General features: G+C 44.8%; 1 protein-coding gene across 1 annotated transcript in view; it reads left to right on the top strand.

Annotated features, from left to right (window-relative positions):
- The first annotated feature begins 2,005 nt into the window (after window positions 1–2,005).
- The window catches only part of Scnn1g (sodium channel epithelial 1 subunit gamma), a 29,779-nt gene continuing 8,329 nt past the window's right edge, over window positions 2,006–23,455 (top strand). The window contains exons 1-5 of the mRNA XM_052174849.1: window positions 2,006–2,322; window positions 4,075–4,393; window positions 6,270–6,460; window positions 7,653–7,756; window positions 10,586–10,749. Of these exons, the coding sequence (XP_052030809.1) occupies window positions 2,006–2,322; window positions 4,075–4,393; window positions 6,270–6,460; window positions 7,653–7,756; window positions 10,586–10,749 (1,095 nt within the window). The remainder of the gene's footprint in view (window positions 2,323–4,074; window positions 4,394–6,269; window positions 6,461–7,652; window positions 7,757–10,585; window positions 10,750–23,455) is intronic.

The raw sequence follows: 23,455 nt of genomic DNA, 5'->3' as shown, positions 1-23,455 counted from the left end.
TTTCTTTCTTTCTTTCTTTCTTTTTTCTTTCTTTCTTTCTTTCTTTCTTTCCTTGTTTCTTTCTTTCCCTCTCTCTCTTTCATTTTTCATTTTCTTTTTGACAGACTGCTATAACATAACCTTGGATAGCCTAGAATTTGATAACTTGATATATAGACCAAGGCGACTTAAACTCACAGAGATCCTCTTACCTCTGCCTTTTGAGTGCTGGGATTTAAGGTGTGCCCCACCATACTCCACAGAATTTCCCCCCAAAGGACGACATTTAAAAAAAAAATAAATCACACTGTTTGCCAAGGGGTTAATAATTTTGTCAATAAGAGATCGTTTTTCTCAACCTAGAAAAATCATGTAAGTCAGTGGGTGGGGCAGATTATGGGGGTGCAGTCTGGCTGCTCTGACCACCTCACCACTGGCCTCTGTTCTTTTGTACTATAGTACTTGTACTTCATTCCTTTGTACTGTAATCCTTAAACCCACAAGCATTGTAAACTTGAGAGCTTTAACCCCCTCCTAACTTTCCCCCAACCTTGGACCACGTTTCTTCACTTCAGGATGGAAGAAAACTAATTCTGCCTAGAGAACTTGATGGTGACATCATTAGGTTAAGCAAACTAAGCCACTCTCAAAAAGATGTTTTCTCTCATATGGAGGACCTAGATTTACGTGACAGAGCGAGAGGAATTAAAAGAGGGACCGTGAGCGAGGAGACAGAGATTGTGTGTGTGTGTGGGGGGGGTGTCAAGAACAGTATACAGGTGGCATGAAAACAGAAGGGGAATTATTTAGGAGGGGGAAGGGACCCAGCAGGTGCAATGAGGGAGAGGACAAATTGGAACAAAGTATAATGACACATAGGCATGAAAATGGCAAGTTTAAAAAACCCCACTATTTTATTCACCATCTTCAAAACGAAAAGAAATTGACGGGACCATCAAAGTCCTTGACTCCACATAGACGTAGGAGCCATACTGCGTATCTTTAACAAGTCACTCCACCTCTTTGATATGGAGATAGCAGCAGTATATCTACCTCACCTAATTGTTGAAATATATAAACTACTGTATATTTATATACAGAGATTACATAATTATGAGGCTGGTGATTCTACCCATGGTACAGTGATCTACTGTACAATGTACTGCACATTGCTAGAATGAACTCACAGTGTGCTGCTTCTGCAGGTGAGATGTAACACACACACATGTGAATGTGCTCACTCGTTTCCCAATACCCCCCCAAAGGCTGCCATTGAATCAAGGTACCTTCTCTAAATTAGGTAAAACCAGATCAAATGGCATGGTGCCTGCAAGAACAGAGAGGCCAGCAGTCATGGTGCTGATGTGACACCAGGTGCTATTGACCACAGTAAGAAGAAAAAAATGAAACAGAAATCATTTCACTTATAAGAAAGCAGCATGGAGGAGAGTCAGGGAAAACATGGTCAGAACGAGATCTATAACGGCTGATGGAAAGTTGTGGGAGATTTCATCAACCAGCAACACCTTGCCTGACATGTGCTCTGTGCAGGAGGGACATTTCATAGGCACCAGGAGACACCGTAAAACAGGAGGGCTGTTCTCAAGAAGTGGCCAATGGAAACGATAAGGCACAGGTTATAGTGCCTCTGCCTGATAAGAGAAGTCTGGTCGGGTTGCTGAGAGGGCACTTGCCCCAGGAACTCCAGGGAAAGGTCCTTCAGCCAGTCCAGCCAGTATGTGCAGGTTACACATTGCCCTGCCCCCACAAGGCTAGGCCTGGGGGCCTTAAGAGGAGGAGGCAGTTGTGGTGGCCAAAAGCAAATATCCTGGAGAAGGGGCCAAAGGCTCAGAACGCAGCCTGTTCAGCCCATAGAAGAAAAAGGCCTCTAAGAACTCGTGCGCTTGATGTTTTCCAGTCGCAGGCTCCAGGCACAGGCTGACAGGCCTGTGCTTGCTAGCTAGCTCACCGACTTGGTTCCTCTGTCCTTTCAGAACTCTGCAGGCTGCAAAGTCCTGTCCTCACCATGGCGCCTGGAGAGAAGATCAAAGCCAAAATCAAAAAGAATCTGCCTGTTCGAGGCCCCCAGGCACCAACCATTAAGGACCTGATGCATTGGTACTGCCTGAACACCAACACCCACGGCTGCCGCCGCATCGTGGTGTCCCGAGGCCGCCTTCGGCGCCTGCTGTGGATCGCGTTCACGCTGACCGCAGTGGCCCTCATTATCTGGCAGTGCGCCCTCCTCGTCTTCTCTTTCTACACCGTCTCTGTCTCCATCAAAGTCCACTTTCAGAAACTGGATTTCCCTGCCGTCACTATCTGCAATATCAATCCCTACAAGTAAGAGACTGTCCTGGCATCTGGGAGAGGGAAGTCTGGCCTCTCATAGATGCCAAAGCCCCTCCCCCAGTGTGGCAGTTTGAGTGCCACACCAACTTGCTGACACAGGCTTTAGAAATTTGATTTGATCGCCAAGATCGGTTTCAGACCTGCATGTGTTCAGTTCAATGGCTGTGTCTACGGCAGGAAGGCAGAGGAGGCTGCTTCACCAGTTCTGTTTGGTGACAGGGCCTGAAATGAGGTTAGCGCCTGCCTCCCCCAGACACATGTGTAGCCCAGCTGAGCCTTCCCGAGTTCACTCCCTCACTCCCCCCCAAAGCCAGGCTGACTCAGAAGTGACACACAGGTGACTTCCGGAAGCACCCTTGCTACCCTGACCCCTTGTCTCAGTGAGCCCAGCCCAGTAATTGAGCTCCCAGGGCTCTGGACAGGATCAACCCTTGGTGCTGCCCTGTTGTCAGTGGCAGGACCTGTTCTAAATGGGTCATCAGAGTCCTTGGAATTATGGGAAACCCATCTAAAAGTCCAGTCAGAAATGCAGCAGACTTTGTCAGAGCACGATGCAGAGAGTGGGGCGCAGAAGAAGCGAGACTGGCCAGAAGCTTGTTCAGAGGCATGTATTGAAGGCAAAGGTCAAAGCCAAAACCGGGCCTCAGACTCCTTCTCTACCTCCAAAGTCTCCTCACAGGATTCCTTCTTTCCTCTCTCCAGTCTCAGCTTTCCCGTCCTCTTTCTCCACCAATATTCAAACCACAATCATTTACTCAGCCTTTGCAAATTGTCAGACATTTTTTTTTTCTGGGGCACAGCACAGAATAATCCTAACACATTCTTTGCCCTGGTGGAGCTTATACTATGAGGGAAGTAAAGTATTAACATATATTTATGCTACTGCAAATAATAATAGCGGCCCTTTCATTACCTATGTGCATATATATTTCTTTGAAATTTTTAACATTATTTATATACTTGGAGAAAGAGCCAGATTGGCCTTGAACTTTGATCTTCCTGCTTCAGTCTCCCAAGTGCTGGCACTGTAGCTATGAGCCACCATACCCAGCTATATTTCTTATGATTATAATAAACAAGTTGAGCACCCCCCTTTTTTTTTTACAATTTGTAAAAAATCTTCATCTTAAAAATAATCAGGTTAGGAAACTGAGACAAAGAAAAGCTAAGAAACTTGTCTAGGGTCACGGAGTCTAGGAGGGGGAACTTGAAGAAGGCAGGGAGTGTGAAGCAAGAGGGGGAGGGAAGAGAGAGCTATGAGAGAGGCTGGGACCATTTGGTATAGTGATGAGTTAAAAAAACAATATCATTATATCTCATGCAGCTAGTTCTTGTTCTTTTGTGAGCTTGGGTGTTGTCAAGGTGACAGTCCAATCTCTTGCGTCCCAGCGCTGGTTGGAGGATGTCCGGCAGGCAGAGGCAGAGTGGAATGGGTAGAAATGGAGCCTGACCCTGTATGGTTAGAAGTATTAATGTAGCCTCACTTTTCTGCTTTATGGGAGGCACCTAAGAGTCGACTCCAACTCTGGTTGGGCATCAACCAAGAATGAGTAGGTAGAAGTGGCAAAGGTGGGGAGCCAGTGGCCATTTTGGATGGAGTAAATGGTGAAAGGCCCCATCCCTTTGGCCAAGGGACTGGTCAGGAGACATAGGGCTGACACACCAAGATGGAAGACATGAAGAAGCTACAGCACTATGCTAGGGGTCTTTCTTCTCCATGACATTTTCTTTCCACTTTGATAGGTACAGTGTTGTGAGTGACCTTCTGACTGACTTGGACAGTGAGACAAAACAGGCCTTGCTGTCCTTGTATGGGGTCAAAGATGTCCCAGACGGTACAGCTCGGAAACGCCGGGAAGCAGGATCCATGCGCTCTGCCTGGGAAGGCACACCACCCAGATTCCTCAACCTGATCCCACTGCTTGTCTTCAATGAGAATGAGAAGGGAAAGGCCAGGGACTTCTTCACTGGTCGGAAGCGGAAAATCAGTGGGAAAATCATTCACAAGGCTTCTAATGTCATGCACGTTCATGAGTCGAAGAAACTGGTGGGATTTCAGTTGGTAAGATTCACTTCCTCACAGTTCATGGGTTTGGGGGAGATAAGGGAGCTGGTAGGCTCACAGTCTCTTCTTGATCATTGCAGTTATTACGCCAACTGTAAGACTTATACCTTGTTAGAATGAGTTAGTGGCTAACTGAAGCCAGCTCAAGCAGGCTTCAATATGGAAAAAGTCTTAGGAAAGAGCCATTAACTCATAGGGCTTTTTTTTTTTAATTGAATATAATCTTCATTTACATTTCAAATGCCAAAACCTTTCCCGGTTTTCCCCCTCCCCGAAAATCCCCAACCTCTCCTCCCATCCCTGCCTCCAAGTATATGCCCCCTCTACCCGACCTACTCTCACCTCCCGCTCCCTCAATTTCCCTTTGTTGGGGCCTCTGTTGAGTCTTCACCAGACCAAGGACCACTCCTCCCACCGATGCCTGACAAGGCCTTCCTCTGCCACATTTTTGGCTGGAACCATGTGTACCCCTTGGTTGATGGTTTAGTCCCTGGGAGTCCTGGGGCGTCTGGGTGGCCGACACCATTGTTCTTCCCATGAGTCTGTAAACCCCTTCAGCTCCTCCGGACAGCCCTCCAACTCCTCCATTGGGGACCCCACACCCAGTCTAGTGGCTGGCTGTCAGCATCTGCCTCTGTATGTTTAAGGCTCTGACAGGACCCACATAAGGGCTTTTTAAAGGACAGAAATTTAGGGAAACCTAATGATCAAGAAGGGAGCAAGACCTGCTGGGATTCATTCAAATACTGATGTTGAATTACAGAGGCCATTTTTACTCTTTCTGTTAATGCCTAAGATACAGATTCAATCTTGGGATTCTACTTAGCCAAGCTTGGTGGGGAGGGTATCTGATTACTCTCTGATAGATCATGGGTACAGAGCCCCAAAGAAAATGCTGCTCAGATATCAGAAAGGGGAAAATAAACTACTGCAATGCACCAGGGTTCCCAGTAGTACTTGCTTCCATGAGATGCCTTGGCTAGGCTTCTAATCTCCCCCCCCCCCCACACCCCGCATCTCATTCAAGCAATAATAGAAAGCAACTATTCACTGAAAGTGAATTCCATTATCCTCCTGGACAAAGTCTAGCATCACTGTGCCTTTACCTGCCACCAGTAGAGCAATGACAGGGACTTTTCTTCACCTTAATAGTCTTGATGATGAGACTTTTGAATCTAGCCATATTTTCTAGCAACCTAAACAAATTTTCAACAAAGAAAAGGAGCCTCATCAAAATTACTGGGACCTCGATATCCTCCTGGTTCCATTCTAAGGATATTTACACGATTCTCTTGATACCAAATTCTTTGGACATTTGTCCTTTCAGGAGACTTTCCAAGCTCAGGATGATGAAAATGCCTGGAATGTTCCATGGCCTCTCTAGAGCCCTCATAATTAAGTATTTCAAGCATGAGCCCTTCCAACTGCTTGCTGTGTGCTGGGAAGGTTGGTATTCCAGCTAACATTCTGTCAGTGGCACACTCCATACATTAGTGCCTGGTCTGAGATCCTGAAAAGAAGTAACATAAGAGTCTAGAACCCAGATTTCTAGACTGTGTCTATGATAAGAAATGGGGGGATTCAGTAGGAAGACAGTGACATTAATCAGCTAAATCCTAAATATATTGGGACCCTAAAAACTGATGTTGCTTCTTGTCCAGTGCAGACAGTAAGTAGGAAGCCATAGGAACTCACCTCAAAGTCCTGCTTTGCTCTCTCTTTCATCCCTGAGGCTTGAAGTTGACCTCTTCAAGCTCCCAGAAGTGAGAGGAAACCGATCTTGTTCTTAAGGACCTACCCTGGCATCTGTCACTGACGTCAGTCCTTCTGATAACACTAGGACTGACAGGCTGCTGTTCCCTCTTCTTCACAGTGCTCAAATGACACTTCTGACTGTGCCACCTATACCTTCAGCTCGGGAATCAATGCCATCCAGGAGTGGTACAAGCTTCACTACATGAATATCATGGCACAGGTGCCTCTAGAGAAGAAAATCAACATGAGCTATTCTGCCGAAGATCTGCTGGTGACCTGCTTCTTTGATGGGATGTCCTGTGATGCCAGGTCAGGAGGAGACACGCTCTGAGGACTAGAGGCTCTAAGCTCAGGTTCTTTCCATGTATCTGGAGCTCACCTGTAGGCCTTGAGAACACTGACTCTGCCCGTTGGAAAATCACAAATTACAAGGGAGCTAGGTTTCAGGATCACTTGGAAACTGTCCCTGGCATGGAATCATGATATCTTTAAAAACATTAAATTACCTGTAATAACATAAGGTAGCCAATAGCATGCACGTAGATTTGTATATTACCGTGATGTATACCTATGTCTGAGAGCCACTACTCTGATACAGAAGAAGAAAGAAGGGATGGAGGGACAGAGAGATGGAGGCAGGCAGGCAGGCAGGCAGATAGCCAAGTGTTTATATTTTGATCAATCTGCTTTGAATATAATAATTAGATCCCTGGTGGTGACTATGAAGTTGATGGGACATTACAAGGTGATCCCTCTAATCTGAAAGGTTTAATTATCTTCTTTTTTTGTATTCTAAGCCTTTCTGGCCCTTCTATATGTTAATATACATATTATTCCATGCAAATATCGAGTGATTAGGATAATCTCACCCTGGGAGTAAAGAAATGACATGATGGCCAAAGGATGGGACTCCTTCTCTGAAGATCATTTTCATAGAGCTGAGAGTTTGAAAAGCTCCATGTGTTGGCTGAGAAATTCAAGGGTAGAAGGATTTGAGTACCGGCATGTGACATGAAGAATACAGTATCAGGGCTGAGGATCCAGTTCAGTTGATCAAGAGTTTGCCTAACATGCACAAAGCCCTGAGTTCCACCCCTGGGGATGGTGGTACACACCTCTACTCCCAGCGCTCAGGAGATGGAAGCAGGAGTGTCGGATGTTCAGTGTTATTCTTGGCTATATGATGAATTTGAAGGTAGCCTGAGACACGTGAGACCCTATTTCAAAAACAAAATCAAATCAAATCAAAATAGAGACAGTGGAGAGAGGAATACAAGGGAGAACAAAAGCATAGTCTAATTATACATCAAGGCTTGCCAACCCTAGAAAATGAGGAGCCTGTTCATTTCATCCTAGGGAAAATGGGACCAGTGAGTCACATGTGCATCCATTATCTCAAAGGAAAGCGTTCCCCATTAACAGAATGCTTCCTGACTTCAACTGAGATACACAAGGGCAAGTCCCAGCCCAGCTCTTTCTTAACCTTTCCCTTCCTCCATAGGAACTTCACGCTTTTCCACCATCCAATGTACGGGAACTGCTACACGTTCAACAACAAAGAAAATGCCACCATCCTCAGCACCTCCATGGGAGGCAGTGAGTATGGTAAGGAGGCCTGCAAGGAAGGAACCCATGAGTAGCTATCTTGATGGCAGCAGTACACATGGGGACACTTGCACCTCCCACCCTCTCCACCTAGCCCTGAAGCAAAGGCATTCTTTCCCTCTCCCAGTGCATACACAAGCATCCGTGTTCATTCTTTTCTTCGCAATGGGCGTTTACAAGCATCCGTGTTCGTTCTTTTCTTCGCAATGGGTGTTTTCTTCTCTGATTTCTTTATCTTTGGGAGAGCTATAGGGACACTGCTGGGCTTCCTTCAACTGACAAACCACTCTTGCTGGGGTGACTAATCCTGGGCAGGTGGCATCTAAACAGGGCTAACCCCAGATGGGCTGAGTAGGAGATTAGCGGGCAGACACACCTTTAGCTTAGTTAAGATGACAGATTCTGGAGCCAAACCCCAGCTCCGCCTCTCACTGTGTGACCTTGGTTATTGTCCTTCAACTGTAGACTGAGAACAATAACAGACCTCCCATACTCATTATTCAGAGCACTTTGAATATGATATGGAACATACTCAGGCTACCATATCAAAATGCTATAGTTTGGGCAGCATCACCAATAGATAGTAATTTCTCATAATGCTAAAGATTGGAGGGTCAGAGTCAAGGCCCTGGCACTTGAGGATTCAGATAAGACTCCTTTCTCTTCTCGGTCACAGATGGCTGTCTTCTGCATGTATCCTCACACGGCCCTTCCTTTGTCTCAAGAGGGTGTTGTGATGTCTCTCCTTTTTGTAAGAACACCAGTCCTATCACATTAGAGCCAGGACCTTAAGACCTCATTGATCTTTAACATGGAGGCTGGCATTTCATCCTGAGAATCTGGTCTAGGTAGGGTACACCCACCAGCAACACACACTGTACAGACAGCCATCACAATCCTTTATGATAGTTCTCTTTCTGCTAACTTCTACTTGGTAAGGAAGGCAAGACTGGCAAATTGGCTTGGTTTCCTCACAAAAAGATATCCTCTATATCTTTTCTGTGCTGCTGAGGATCCAACTACGGGCCTTGCATGTGGTAGAGAAAGCACTGTGCTGCCAACCCATGCTCCCAAACCCTGTTTATTTTGAGATAGAGTCTCCCAAGGCAGCCCAGGATGGCCTCAAACTTGTGAGTTTCCTACCTTGGCCTCCTGAATACTGATGGTTCAGGCATGCCTGCAGCACCATGCCAAGCCAATAGGAAATCTTGAAAAGTTCAATGCAAATAGAACTCAGTTTGTTACACAGATATGCTTTCGTTAGGAATAGCTAGTCTCTGTTACAGGGGAAATCTGCACTCAGAATCCTGTCTACCATAACTGTGAAGCCTGGCCCCTTTCCAAGATCATAAGAAGCTGTGACCCAGAGAGCAAATTGCAGTAGCAAGAGGCTGGCTGGGACCTGAGAGTAGAGGGGCAGAGTCTTGGCTCTGCTGTGTGGCCTCCAGTACACCATATCCCTCTCTGGGCTCAGTTCCCTTATTTACAAACAGAAGAGGTTAGAATAGCTCTGAGGTTCTCATCTTTCCATTCACACAGAGCAGTCACTCATTGGTTCATTTAGGAAACAATGGTTGTCTCCTATATGCTGGCCCCAGTTTGAGGAGCTAGGTATGCAGTGGGGAACAAGACAGTTGTGTTCCTGCTTTCAGGGAGCTTGGGTTTCTGTGGAAAGAGAAAGCAGGCAGGGACATGATAATTACAAAACCAGTGGGAGGTGGGGGGAGGAAGCAGCAAAGGCAGACAGAGAGTGGCTGGTCTCAGGAGAGGGGTGTGGGCTGGGAAGGGGGTGCTCAGAAATACTCACAGGAGCTGTCTGGGACCTAGAGAAGAAAATGAATCCAAGGTGTTCTAGAAATATAAATAAGGTGTATCAGTTACTTTTCTGTTGCTGTGATAAAACAACATGACCGAGACAACTTATGAAAGAAAGCATTTAATTGGGCTTACAGTTCCAGTAGGTTGCAGTCCATGGTAGTGGAGCAAAGGCATAGCAGAGGCATCGGCTGGGAGCTACTATCTTGAACTGTAAGCTCATTAGGGATGGCAGGAGGTGTTTGAAGCCTCAAAGCTTACCCCTGCAACACCTCCTCTGACAACGCCATAAATCCTGATCCTTCCCAAACAGTTCCACCAACTGAGGTATCAAATTCAAACATCTGAGCCCATGAGGAACATTCTTACGCAAACTACCACATGAGAGCAGTGTGCTTGGAGATCATCCAGAAAGGGAGGGGGTGGCATGAGTTGAGGATGAGCCTTGGATTGGGCTACATCTTCATAGCCTTGACGGTGGCAGGCAGGGCAGGGCAGGCAATGGCATTCCCCTGTATCCAGAGAGATGCAGCTGAAGGACTTCAAGCAGTGATCTGACCTGATTTCCAATTTCTAAAGTTCCATATGGCAGCTGGGTACAGAACATGTCTTGTGTAGAGAACAAGAGCAGGAGAAGGAAAGAGTTTAAACCAGCAACCAGATACACCATCACATCTTAGCTCTTTCCTAGTTCTACCTCCGCAAGCAGCCACAGCACTGCAGGTACCTTTGGATGCCCAGCGCATCTTCCTTTGTCAACAACCACATACTTAAACGTCTCAGCCAGTACCTTTACATTGAACAGGAACTTACTCTTAGCCAGCACTATGACTGTAATGTGTGTTTGAACTACTCTTGAACTTGCAACAAGTCCTACTGTCTTAGAGATTCCAGTCTGGTATTCACCTACCTAGTACATTCTGGAAGTCCCTGGGTCTTGGATTGGAGGGCCCCTAGACCTCTGGGGACTGTGTTTTCTAGCCTTTGACCACAGCAAGCTGTTCTGTATCCCAGGGCTGCAAGTCATCTTGTACATTAATGAAGATGAATACAACCCCTTCCTGGTGTCCTCCACTGGAGCCAAGGTGCTCATCCACCAGCAGAATGAATACCCCTTCATTGAAGACGTGGGGACCGAGATCGAGACAGCAATGTCCACTTCCATAGGAATGCACCTGGTAAGAGGATATTCACTGGCTTGTGTTTAGAGGGGAGGACTACTTCTTGTTTTGAATGATGTCTAAGGAGGTACAGCTCATGGAAAAGGATATTGTCTTCCACAAGAACAGGGATCTGTGCTTTTCAGTGGCTACTGCATTGGTCATTGCAGGAGTCACAGTCAAGTTCATGTTTGCATCTTCTGTGTGGGTTATCAAGCACAGGATGGCACTTAGGGAAAGAACCTAGGAGATTCTCTTGTTAAAAACAGAACGATGCACCACTGTTCATGGAACCAAAGCATTAGACACTTGCTATAGGTTTGTGAGTCTTGTAAAGAGAGCAGACCACATTCTTCTAGGATACCTACAGACACATGGAGGGCATGGCAGCAACCACTTACAGGCAATATAAAGTCGTGGGGTTTTCAAATATCTGTATACCATCGCAGTTCCAGCAATTTCATTTCCAGCAATTTCATATCATTTACCAAGAACCCTTTCTACCCTCAAGCCTTTGATGTTCTGTGACCTGGAACCAGGCATTTTCTGGAACCTACACTCCTATAAGGAAGCATATATGAATCCCAGACATCAACCAACATAGCTTAGTATTTCAATCTTAATCTTTGACATTCTGACAAGAGAATTATATCATTATATCCACTATAATTTTTCTTGCCTTTTTCCTTAGTGGAGGTTTTGTTTGTTTGTTTGTTTTTTGGTTTTTTTTTAACCTGCTTGTGGTGGATAAACTAGACAAACCATCTCTTTATGAACTATTTATGTCTTTATTTGTATCTATGCTTAATAGCTCACTGTAAACTTCTAGCCTTTGTGAATCATAAACTTAGTCTCCAAAGCAGTAGTCTCTAAATCCAGTTGGCCATCAGGGCCAGATTTTCTAACCTAGACTCTGAAAGATGGACCAAAGATCAAAGTCTTGTGACGATCAGTAGTCAGTGCTATCAGGAAATGTGGCTTAGAAATGTACATGATTCTCAACCGGGGGTTAGGAGGTGATGTGGTAGCCATTCAGGGTTTGATTGACACCCATCATTGATTCATCCAACAGTTATTTTTTTGAGTACTTCACAAGTGCTATGCACAGGGGAGTCCAGAGGAGAGAATCAGCAGTGAGAAATGATGCAAATGACAAACTATAATCATCATGTGCTATGAAGGAAGAAAGAGAATGGGCATAGTGGTCTGTGTCTATTACCCTAGTTCTTTGGAAGCCAAGGCTGAGGAGTTCCAGGCCTTCCTGGGCCACATGGAAAGACATTACGTAAAACAAAACAAAACAAAACAAAACAAAACAAAACAAAACAAGAGGCAGGTGGTAGGAGGGCTTTAGAAGAACATACCCTGGATGTTTTGGTCAGTTTTCTGTTCAAATACTTAAAACTGGATTGTTTCTAAGTAGAAGCTTTTGTCTGGCTTGTATTTTGGAGCTGGAAAGGCCAGCTTGGCTGTAACCATTGGAAAGAGTCTTCGTGCTGCACCATAGTAGGATAGGGACCTCACACAGAGAGTGCTCTAGCTCAGGTTGATCTTCTTTTCCTTTAAAGCTACTAATGCTGTCATCGAGACCCCCTTCAAGCCCTTATATCCCAGTGATCTTCAAAGACCCCAGCCCCAAATAATAGCATGTGGTTTGGGGGCTTAAATTTCTGACACGTGGATTTTGAAGACATACATTGGAACTGTAGCATTGGGATACTGACTCAGGGAAGGTGAGGTTCAAGAAAAGCTTCACTGAGGAAATGTGATTTAAGATTTACTGGTAGGGATGAGAATATAGGATGGCGGTGGTACACAGGACACCTGTTGCTTCAATGTGATGATAAGGAAACTGTTCTGAGAGCCATCTGGTGATAAAGATGCTCTTAGGTGCTAATTGCTTAGGACCTTTGTTCTAATGTAAGAGACAGATAATGTGGACAGCTTGGGCTATATGAATACCAATTTCCCAAGGAGACACAAATGTTTTGAGTCTTCAGCATGCTTAAGTGAGGAATTGGAAAACCTGGTGTACCACTAATTTGTTCACTGACAAGCCAAAAGCTCCCAGAAGACAACAGTGGCCACTTCCACCCAACCTTCTTCATGCTGTTTTTCTGTACACCCTCAAGACGGACTTGGACTTTTCAACTCATTCTTCCCTTATTCTTTCATGGGCTCTCTGCCTCTTGCCTCTCTCACACAGCTTTTGCAAATTGTTGAGCTAAGTAAGTTTGCAGAAGTTCAAAAGCAAATGGATTCCACCCACCCTCTGGGTCTCTGTTTTGAGCTTGGAAACACTCACCATATCGTTAAGCAAACATTCTCTATACTGATGGTGGATAAACAAGGATCTGGTTGAGTTTTCAGCTACACCTATAGAAAATCAAAGTCATGTAGCAGGGTCAGTCAGCCAGAGGTATGATTGATGACCGCGCAGAACAACAACAACAAAAAGACAAGGATTATGGAGAGGTCATCAGGGAGTCACTAAGAATAAATCCAAACAAACTAGACTTCCTTTTCACATTTTTCACGTTTATTTGTTTGTTTACTTATTATTTATTATTGCTGGGTGTGTTAAGCTGATAGACTTAGGGAATTGGTCAACAAACATTTTTTTGTTGTTTTTTTAAAGGCCTTTTGGATTTAACATGTCCAAACCTCTGAATATCAAAAGATGAATCCAACCTTTAAGACAGGAAGACAAAAATCAACACACCAGGGCTTGGAGGAAGCTTGCTGGTAGAGCATTTGCCTAGTGTGCATGATATTCTGGGTTTTAGCAACACATACACACATGCATGTACACACATGCTCACACACACACACACACACACACACACACACACACACACACACACAGATTTATGATTGATTGACCAATCAACATACATCTCCAACATAGTGCTTATGTCTAGGGAAACCTGGATCCTGTCTGTCTCACATCCAGTCTTAGAACATAACATATCCACAGTAATTTCTAGGATGAAGAATTCTGGAATGAGTGGATAGAAGAAGGGAGGGGGGGTAAGAAGGGAGGGATGGAGGGTGGGGGATGAAAGGATGAATGGATGAATGGATGGACAGACAGGTGGGCAGCAGGATGAGTGAATGGGCAGACAAAGGCTATTGAAAAAGCTTCCTAAACAATAAATTTTTTTGAAGACTCAGTTCCTGGCAAGCGATGTCAGGAAGGACTAGTCCAAATAGAGAGTGGGGCAATTACAGCAGGGCCATAGGTAGGATGTTAAGCCACACAGTAAAGCCTTTTTAACATTGAAAGCTACATTGAAACAGTGGCACATTCCTGTAATTCCAGTATTCAGAAGGCTGTAACAGAAAGAGCAGGGGTTCCAGAAGATCACTTTGATTAAAATCCAGTCAATATGCTGGATTCACAGCAATCCCAGAGAGAACTCTAAAGACCTTCATTCAATAGGACCATCGCTATGAAGGTGAGCCAGAGCCAGAGTGAGGTGCAGAGACACTGTTAAAGCAGCAGTGTTTGACAGCTGATGCATGCAAGAAAGGCTGGGGAGACTACATGGATATTTGGATCCTGGATGGGCTGTGGGGGCAGGTCAATGTCAGACTCAGAATTCAGGAATAAAACAGGAAGTGTAGAGAAGATTCAAGACTTGCCCACCTTGCTGTGTCTCAAGAGCAAAACCGGATGAAATTAAAATGCCCAGTAAGGAGGCTGGACAGGTGGCTCAGTGGTTAAGAGCACCAGTTCCTCTTCCAGAAGACTCGGGTTTAATTCCCAGCAACCACGTGGCTGCTCACAACTGTCTGCAACAGTTCCAGGGCATCTGGGACCCTCACACCTACATGCATGCAGGCAAAACACCAATGCGCATAAGATGAAAAGAAATAATTTATTTTAAAAACTATCCAGTAAGTAGATACTTTGAACCTGCAGTTCAGGAGAAAATTTGGGAGATAATTCTAGACTTGGAAATAAATGCCATCATCTAAGATCTGAAACAGAATCTTGAACATGAACTGTTCAGGGGACGAACAGAGAGGAACAGAGAGGCAGAGAATCAGAAGCCAGGAAGAATCTGTGTCAGGTAAATGGGAGGGAGCATCAGGAAATTCTGACAAGTGTGCTTGAGAGGTCAAGCAAATGAAAGGTGAGAGGCAGGCGTTCTCTGAGTGAGTCTGGAGACCAAGAGGGCACTGGAACTCTTTGCCAGGACAGCATACAGTGGAAGAAGCGGAACAGAAACTGGAGTACAATGTTGAAGGGAGTTGAGGAAGTGAGCAAGGGTGGATTATTCACACCATGAAGGTGGAGGGTTGCATCACGGAGCAGAGAGGTAACTTCACTGTATTGCAAACCCAACATTTTCAAGTTGCCCATAAATTCTTTTCACAAAGAATCTCAGGGATTTAGGATTCATGGTGTCTGGCTTTACACTTTAGTTATCTAATCTCTGCACCTCAGTGACCCTGCCTGTAAAATGAGGTGGTAAGAAAAGGTTGCTTTGGGGCTGGTCAGAGTTCAGTGAGTCAATGTCTGCTAGGCACTTGTGTTATGTGCACTACATGCTTGGCACATAACAAATGCTCAGAAAAACATATTAGCATTACTGTTCATGTTTTAAGAAAAAAGATGTGGCCAGGCATGGTAATGAATGCTTACAACCCCAGGACTTGGGAGGTGGAAGAAGTAACAGATTTGATGCCAGCCTTAGGGTTACATATGGACACTTGTTTGAGGGGAGGCAGAGATGTTAGGGAAGGCTTATCTTTTCTTTTTAATAATCCCTTCTTTTATGATATAAATATACATTGATGATATATGTCTATATTACTATATAACAATATACCATTGTATCATATATGAAGAATACTAATTTTACATATATAAAATAGATGAATTTAGTTGTATGTGTTGAAACCGTCTTTCCTAGTCTGTGCTCTCCTTTGAGTGTTCTACAGAATTTTTCAGTGAAAACCACTGAGTGTTACACAGGCACGGCCCGTTTCCTCTCCTTTGTCAGTATGTTTATTTAGGATTTCCCTTCTTGGATATCAGATACTGAAGTGAATTTTCTTCCGGTTACTTTACCACTTCATTTACTACTTTACCCAGCTTGATTTCTTTTCTGCAGGATAAAAAGTAGAAGCTATATTTCTTTCTCTACAATTTTTTTCAATCTCTTAACTTCATATTTTGAGCAACTTTCTACCATTAATTAGGAACACAATTTGTTTTGCAAGACAAAGAAACATTTAGTTTCCTTTATTTAATCTGTTTCAGTTGCTTTTCTCATTGTGAAGAAAAACATAGCATAAAGACAAAAGCAATACAAAGAAAGGATTTAACTGGGCCTCACAGTTTGAGTATACAGTTCGTGACACAAGGGAAGGGACATCAGCAGGGCTGGGAGGCTGTGGGTCAGTGGGCCCAGAGCCAGGAGGCAGAGGAGGAATGCTGGTGCTAGGCTTGCTTTTTGTCTGTCTCCTTTATTGGGTCTGGGACCCGAGCCTACAGGATGGTGCTGCCCACATTCAAGGTGGGGTTTCCCACTTCAGCTAAACCTCTTTAGAAACATTTTGACAGATGCCCACAAGAGGTGTGGTATCTTCTAGGTGTCTCCAAATGCACTCAAGTTGACAGTCAAAATTAATCATCTTGCCACCCATAGTTGCAAGTAAGGAAAAGCCCTGCCATTGTCTTTTCTAAGTTTTAAGTTTGTTGATTTATATTATTAAAATGAAACTTTTTTTCTGAGTTACTCTAACTTAAAATATATCACCTGCATCTTCCGTGGTACTAGATAATCCTCCAGTTTCAATGACATTGAATTTTGTTGTATAAATGTTGGCATCATGGTATTCTAAGTTTCTATAGTATACAGTTGTCCTGTAGCATTGGAAGGAAATTGCTTCTAAGACTCTTCACTGATACTGACATCCATGGCACAGTATTTACATACACTTCCCTATATGCTTTAAATCATGTCTAGATTACTTATAATATTCAATATCATATGAATGCTATGTAAATCATTGAAAAAATATGTAGATGTTCATTATAAATGCATAGTCTTAGGGTTTCTACTGCTGTGCTAAAACAACACGAGGAAAGGTAATTTGGCAGAAAGGCTTTCTTGCATCTTTTAGGTTGTATTCCATCATCCAGGGAAGTCAGGTCAGGAAGTGGAGGGTAAGAGCTAAGGCAGAGGCCATAGAGAAGTGCTACTTCCTGTTGTTTTCTCTCTCATGGTGTATTCAGCCTGCTTTCTTTTTTTTTTTTTTCTTTTTTTTTTTCAGCCTGCTTTCTTAAGCATCTGGAATCACCATGGGGGCAATACACACAATGGGCTGGGCCCTCCCACATCAATCACCAATCAATAAAATGCACCACAGACTTGCCTTTATGCCAATCTTATGGGGCACATTCTCAATTAAAATTCCTTCTTCTCAGATATCTCTAGCTGTGTCAGTTAATATAAAATCAGCCAGCAATGCATTTCTCCCAGCATTTCCTATTCATAATTGGCTGAATCCTTTGAAGATCAATCTAGTCCCTGTATAGAATGAGGTCACATTTGCATAGAGCCTACACACTCTCTAAATATGAATACAATGTAAATATTACATAGTTATGCTGTATTATTTAAAGAGTAATGAGAAAGGAAGGATCAGCATATGCAATAGAGATAAAGTTTTATTTATTTATAAAGACTTGTTTACATGTGTATATGTATGTGTGTGTGTGCATGTGTTCATACACGTACAGGTGTTCATGGAGGCCAAAAGGTGTCAGATTCCAATGTGAATTTCCCAATGTAAGTGCCTAAATGTGAACTATGGTGCTAAAACAGTATGAGCTCTTAATAACTGAGCCATCTCTCCAGCCCCAAGATAAAGTTTTAAAACACATTTTCAACCTGACTATATGTTACTGTTTCATTCTATCTATCTATCTATCTATCTATCTATCTATCTATCTATCTATCTATCTATCTATCTTCTGCATTGGTATTCTAGGCAATTTCTCTACCAGTAAGATACATCCCCATGTCTTTATTACTATCATCATCATTATATTTATTTTGAGACAAGGTCTCACTATGTAACCCAGTTCACCCTTGAACCCACCAATCCCCATCTCAGCCTACTAACTACTTGGGATACAGGCAGTCTCATACCCAGGCCCACTGTGTACTTTAAGGTTATAAGTTCAAGGCCTGCATTCTATGTAACAGAAGGCCCCCTGCTGTTGCAGTAAGACCTGTCTGTTGGACTGAAGTGAACCAAGAGGTAGTTGGTATTTGAAAGGTGAGCTGAGGCCAATGAAGGAATGCTTGAGTCACCAGGCAGTGAGGACACTGATGGGACAAGATCTATAATTTAGGCAGGTGAGTACAGGGTGGTAGAGGAGGAGATTCCGAGGAAGAGAAAGTGGGGCCAGGAGAAGAAATGGGTGACTCTCAATACTCCCAATGAGGGACGACGTCAGGTCAGACGGGAATAAGAATGAGGACTCAGCTGATTTGAAGATGCCTCTCTCTATCTCTTGATGACAGAAACCAATGCAGGAGACGTTTCTAGAATGAAACTTAGGTTTCTAGCTTGAACAGCTGGATAGACTAGAATGCCATTAGCTAAGATGAGGAGGTTTTATGAGGTGGGGAGATTCTGAGCTCAGAGTTAGACAGTATCACTTAACTTTTGCTCCTTATAGACCATCTTCAAAACTAGTGGCTTCAAGCCATCACCAAGTATCAGGTCAGTCTATGGGTGGACTGTGCACTGGGTTTATCTGGGAAGTTTCTCTGATCCAGACCAGACTGTGTTAACCTCAACCAGTGCTGGTCATAGCATGTAGGGTCAAGTACTAGGTCTGCCAGGGCACCTTGTGTCTCTTCCCTGTGGCCTCTCCTCACCAGACGGCTGGCTGGGACATGTTCACATGGGTGTCACAGCCTCCAAGGTCAGCAAGAGAAGGCTAATTCTGATGTGCATGCACTTTTCAAGTATCTGCTTGTATCAGGCTTGTTCCTCACCATCGGCCAAAGTGTGAGTCATGTGACCTACCCAGATTGGTTGAAACCACTGGAAAGCAAACTTTATCTCTTTATGAGATGGCAAGCCTTGGCTAATCTTTTGCAAACTCCCACAGGCATGGTATGTTTAAGAAATTGGAGGGTGGGCTGTGATTGGGTTGTAAAGTGAATAAATAAATAAATAAATAAATAAATAAATAAATAAATAAAATAAGAAGGAAACCTGTAAAAAAGAGATTTTGCTAAGATATTTAAGCTGTGAGAGGAAACCTAAAATTGTTGCAGCTTGCTTAGAGGAAAAAAGGTATTTGTGGACCACTGAGGCAAAGATTACCAGTGGTCAATTAGGTCTCAGCAGACAGTATGTCTGTGGAAGGAAACTTAAGGATAAAAGGGTTTCTTTTGGCTGGAGGTCAGCTGTGGGGACACCAGTTGCTTGTGCTTCTGCACTGAGAGAGGATGGGTCATAAGTGGACCATACACACCCTCTCATAATTAAAAGTGACCTTTGTGGCGAAGCTCGGTGCTAAGTACTTTCTTAGCACTAGGTCTGATGAGTACTCACACCAGTAAGCAGAGGCAGAGAACAAAGAGGGACTCTGCACTGGAACCACAGCCTTCTCTTAGCAGCCATATGTGAAGCTCTCTGTGACTGTGATATTGAGGTTTTTTTTTCCCCTGGCAAAAACTCAAGTGTTCCATTTTTAAAGGGAACAAAAACAATCTCAGATCAAATACATTTCCCCTCACAGAGCAGGGCTTGGCACCAGTATCAAAATCCTTCTTCAGAGTAAAATTAAGTAAATAAACAATTCAGCTTACAAAAAGTTCTGAGAGCTAGGAAAGCTACACCCTGAATCACCAGATAGGGGGACATACACCTGCAAATGCCCCACTCAAGGAGCCAAAGCAGGAGGATTACAGGTTTTAGGAATTCTGGGGCCGCATAGTGAGACCTCGTCTCCAAACTAAAAGGAAAGGAAAGAGTGGGTAGGGGACAGGAAGGCAGGAGTTCCCTAGTCACAACCCGGCTCTCTAGTTAAGAATTCAGAACCCACAGTGATGTCCTGTGCTACAGGGCAGGCTTGCTGTTCTCCCTCCCCAGCAGGCTGTGCAATGCACTAGGAGGACTTTGCTCGCTTCGTCCTTAGAGAAGAGAGACTAAGCGAGACCTCACTGTACCTTGTTTTATTAGTCGATTTTATTAGATGTTCAATGAGTTGGCATGTTATCTTCCTTATTTTCTCCTTGCTGTGACAAAACACGGACTGGGCAGGCTGCGCTCATCCCACGCAGGGGCAGGTGCTGGGCTGTAGGGAAGCTGCAAGACACTGCTTGGGGGGTGGAGGTGGGGAAGCACGGTCTGAGATGTGGGGAAACTGAAGCTGGTTTGGGAGTCCCCAGGCCTGCGACAAGGCCAGGTTCTCAGACCCTTGACATACGGGCACCCCAGGAGTCACAGAGGAGTAGGAGCTGAGAGCAGGAGTTTCTTTTATGTGAGGAGCATGGCACGCATTCCAAGTCAGGAGTCTGGCAGGGAGCTGGAAGTCCCCTAAGCCTCTGGTATGTGCCCATCTGAGTCTCTGGGTCTCAACCTGCTCCACCTTACCAAACTTTCTGGCAATGTTTGCCATCCTACAACCCACGAGGCAACATGAGGATAAAATGGTTTATTTTGGCTCCCAGTTTGAAGATACAGCCCATTGTGGAGGCAGGGATGACCGGCAGGACTGGCTGGTCACATTTTGTCCTCTGCCATGAGACACAGAGATGAACATGGTGAAATGGTGTAGCTATATTCAGATGGCCTTTCCTCCTCAGCTGAACATTTCTGGAAATATTCTCACAGATATACCTAGAGATGTGTTTTCTAGATGATTCTAAATACTGTCAGGCTGACCATTAAAATTAACCGTGTTGCACAGGTAAGAGATTACTGTAAGCATATTGTAAATTGTTTTCAGAAAACAACCCTGGAGCCTAGGGAAACCAAGCAATTCAGTCTGGGGTAGCATGGTTAGGATTGGAATTCAGATTTATTCCAACCCCATGGCTCCATATCTCTGACTGTATACTAGTGAGCCTGTCACTACAGCTTGTTTAGGGATGATTGGCCATTGGCTATCATGTGGTTGCTGCAGAAGGGGTCCCCGAGGAGGGCTCAGAATCCTACTACCTTGGTGTATGGTCAGATAAGACGGTCAGAGGCAGGGTTAGGTCTTGGATCTGCTTCTATGAACAGTCCAGCTCACCATTTCAGACACATCCTCTTGGGACTAGATGGAATGAGGACATTCCTTCTGTAAAAGAGAAAATCTTTTGTCCTCAAGAAGTCTCACCCCAGAATGCACGTGGTGGAAACAGATTGTGGTCTTGCTCTGGGTAGGCTGGGTGACCATTTTGCTTACTGCTCAGCCTTCTGTAGGGCCCTGCCTGAGACAGACATAGGTGTAGCACAGTTTTGAGACAGGCAGCAGGAGCCAGAGCTCCACCTTGTGCAGCCTGGGTTCTTTTCACAGACCTTTCTTTACCTGGGTGAAGCCAGGAGCTTGACCTTCCGCACAGGGCAGGATCTCAGGAGCAGTCAGTATGAATCAGATCTGGAGGTGTGTCAGGACACACCTGGCAAAGTTCTTCCAGCTGAGTCTGTCGGAAAGACCTCCGCCTATTAGAAATGAGTGAGGAGAAAGCCCTCAACCACCCAAGGCGCCCATGGGGATAAGCAGCATTGCAAATAAAGATCACTGGGTGCTGAGACATCATTTGGATTCTATGACTTCTGTGCTTTCTCAGGACTCGTGGACTGCCCGAGTCCCAGCCACCTTTGCTGACCTCTCTCAACTCACCTGAGCACACAGACCCCCTTACCTGGATGCCAGGTGGTGTTCCTGCTGCAGCATGCAAGCAGAACCTGTGGCCGACTGGCTCTGTGCACACTGCCTCAGCAAGATCTTGGCCACCAAGATTCTAAGGAGCTTGCAGCTTGGAACAGCCCGCAGGGTGACAAGGAATAAAGGTGTCCTTGGACAGAGCTACTGTTTGGATTCTCTGTATCTTATTTCTCAGCCCAGCCTTGGCAAACACTAGAATCTCTAAATGGATTTGCCATTCAGCTTGAGTCCATTGATTCTGCACTGGCTGGAAACAAGCTCATTTGTTATTAGTGTATTAGTGAAAAGAACAGGTTGCAAAACAGTCATGTATATCTGTCTGTCTGTCTGTGCATCAGGATGAAGCAGTCACTTTTGCCTTTGCTTGCTTGCTTCTGCTATTCCAAAGTTTCAAAGTGAGCATGGCCAATTGCCCTTCAGGAACTCGCAGTTAATTGAGGGAAACTAATGGGTCAGTAGATGAATTACAAAACAGAGAAAGAGCAGCCCGTGGCCGAGCCGCTGGTCTGACTCTGTCTGTGTGGGTGCCTCTCCACTCTTGGTTTTGCCCAGTCCTCTTTCTCTCTTTTAGAAATGAGCCATCCTGTGCCTCGTTAGCCCTGATCTACAGCAATAACAATATGCGTGGTTGTATGGGTGCACACATGCTTTCTCACATACAAGCCGACTGCAGACCCTCGCTCTAGGCTGGCTACAATTTTTCTTTAGGATTCTTCTAAGAAAGTCGACATCCAGAACCAGAAGGCAAGAAAATGGGCCCTGTCACAGGGACAGGAACCTCGGGCATCTCACACCCACAATGCTTCTGCCTAACCTTCCAGTCCCCCTTCCAGCAGATAACAGATGGCTCATTACCATTCAGAAAGCTGAATCCAGGTTTCTTAGCAGGGTAGTGGGTTTGCCTTAACTCCTTCTCTGGTTCGTTGCTGGAGATCTCTATCCCTGACCCCTGTGCTGGGAATTGAACTCACACAGGTTAGATAAGGGCTCTACCACTGAGCTACATTCCCAGCCCCAGAGATTTCTCTCTTTTGCCCTGTTCCAGGTCCCATGGCCTTTCTACCTCAATCTCTGCTGCACCATCTGTCTGGCACTCAGGCCTCAGTTCTTCACAAAGCCAGCTCCCTTCTGCCATTTTATATTGAGTCAATGTAACAAAGGTGCCTTGGGAAGCCATGTCGGGAAAGCTGGTGATACAGTCTGTGCTCCAGTCTCATTTCTTTGCTTTGAAAACAAACAGAACAGAGCAAACCCACCCTGAGCACAAGCAGGTGGTGGAAGGAAAGACGTATTTGGTTCCTAACTCCAAGCTATAGTCTATTGTTTCAAAGAAATGAAGGGACCTGAGCCCGAGTCGAGTCACATCCAGTCAAGAGCAGTGAAGAGCAAATGCACCGCTGCCTGCTCTCTGCTCAGTTACCCCCTCTCCACTCTTCCGCCATCCCAGCGCCCCAAGCGGGGAGGGTACCACATACATTCAGGACAGGTCTTCCTACTTCAAGCAATGATCAAGACTCCACCTTCCCACACTCATAGCCACAGACCCACCAGAGAAAGACAATTACACGGTTGAGATTCTCTTTCCTGGTGCTGCTAAGTTGTGGCAAGTTGATATTTAAAACAAACCATTGTAGGCCATAAGAGAATTTACCAGAGAATAAAAGCAGAGAAAGAGAATGTATTGAAATACTTTGCAGAAGTATGGTGAGTGGGGTCCCAGAGAGGGTTCACATCACTCGGAAGGGGTGGTGAATGGTGCTTTTATAGCAGTCAAGTTATTTCATTTTGTACTGTAAGACTCTTGTG

This window comes from Apodemus sylvaticus, chromosome 1 (genome assembly GCF_947179515.1).
Source record: "Apodemus sylvaticus chromosome 1, mApoSyl1.1, whole genome shotgun sequence".
NCBI classification, from domain to species: domain Eukaryota; kingdom Metazoa; phylum Chordata; class Mammalia; order Rodentia; family Muridae; genus Apodemus; species Apodemus sylvaticus.
The sequence above is the reverse complement of the archived record's forward strand: the minus strand, read 5'-3'. Positions and strand labels throughout refer to the sequence as shown.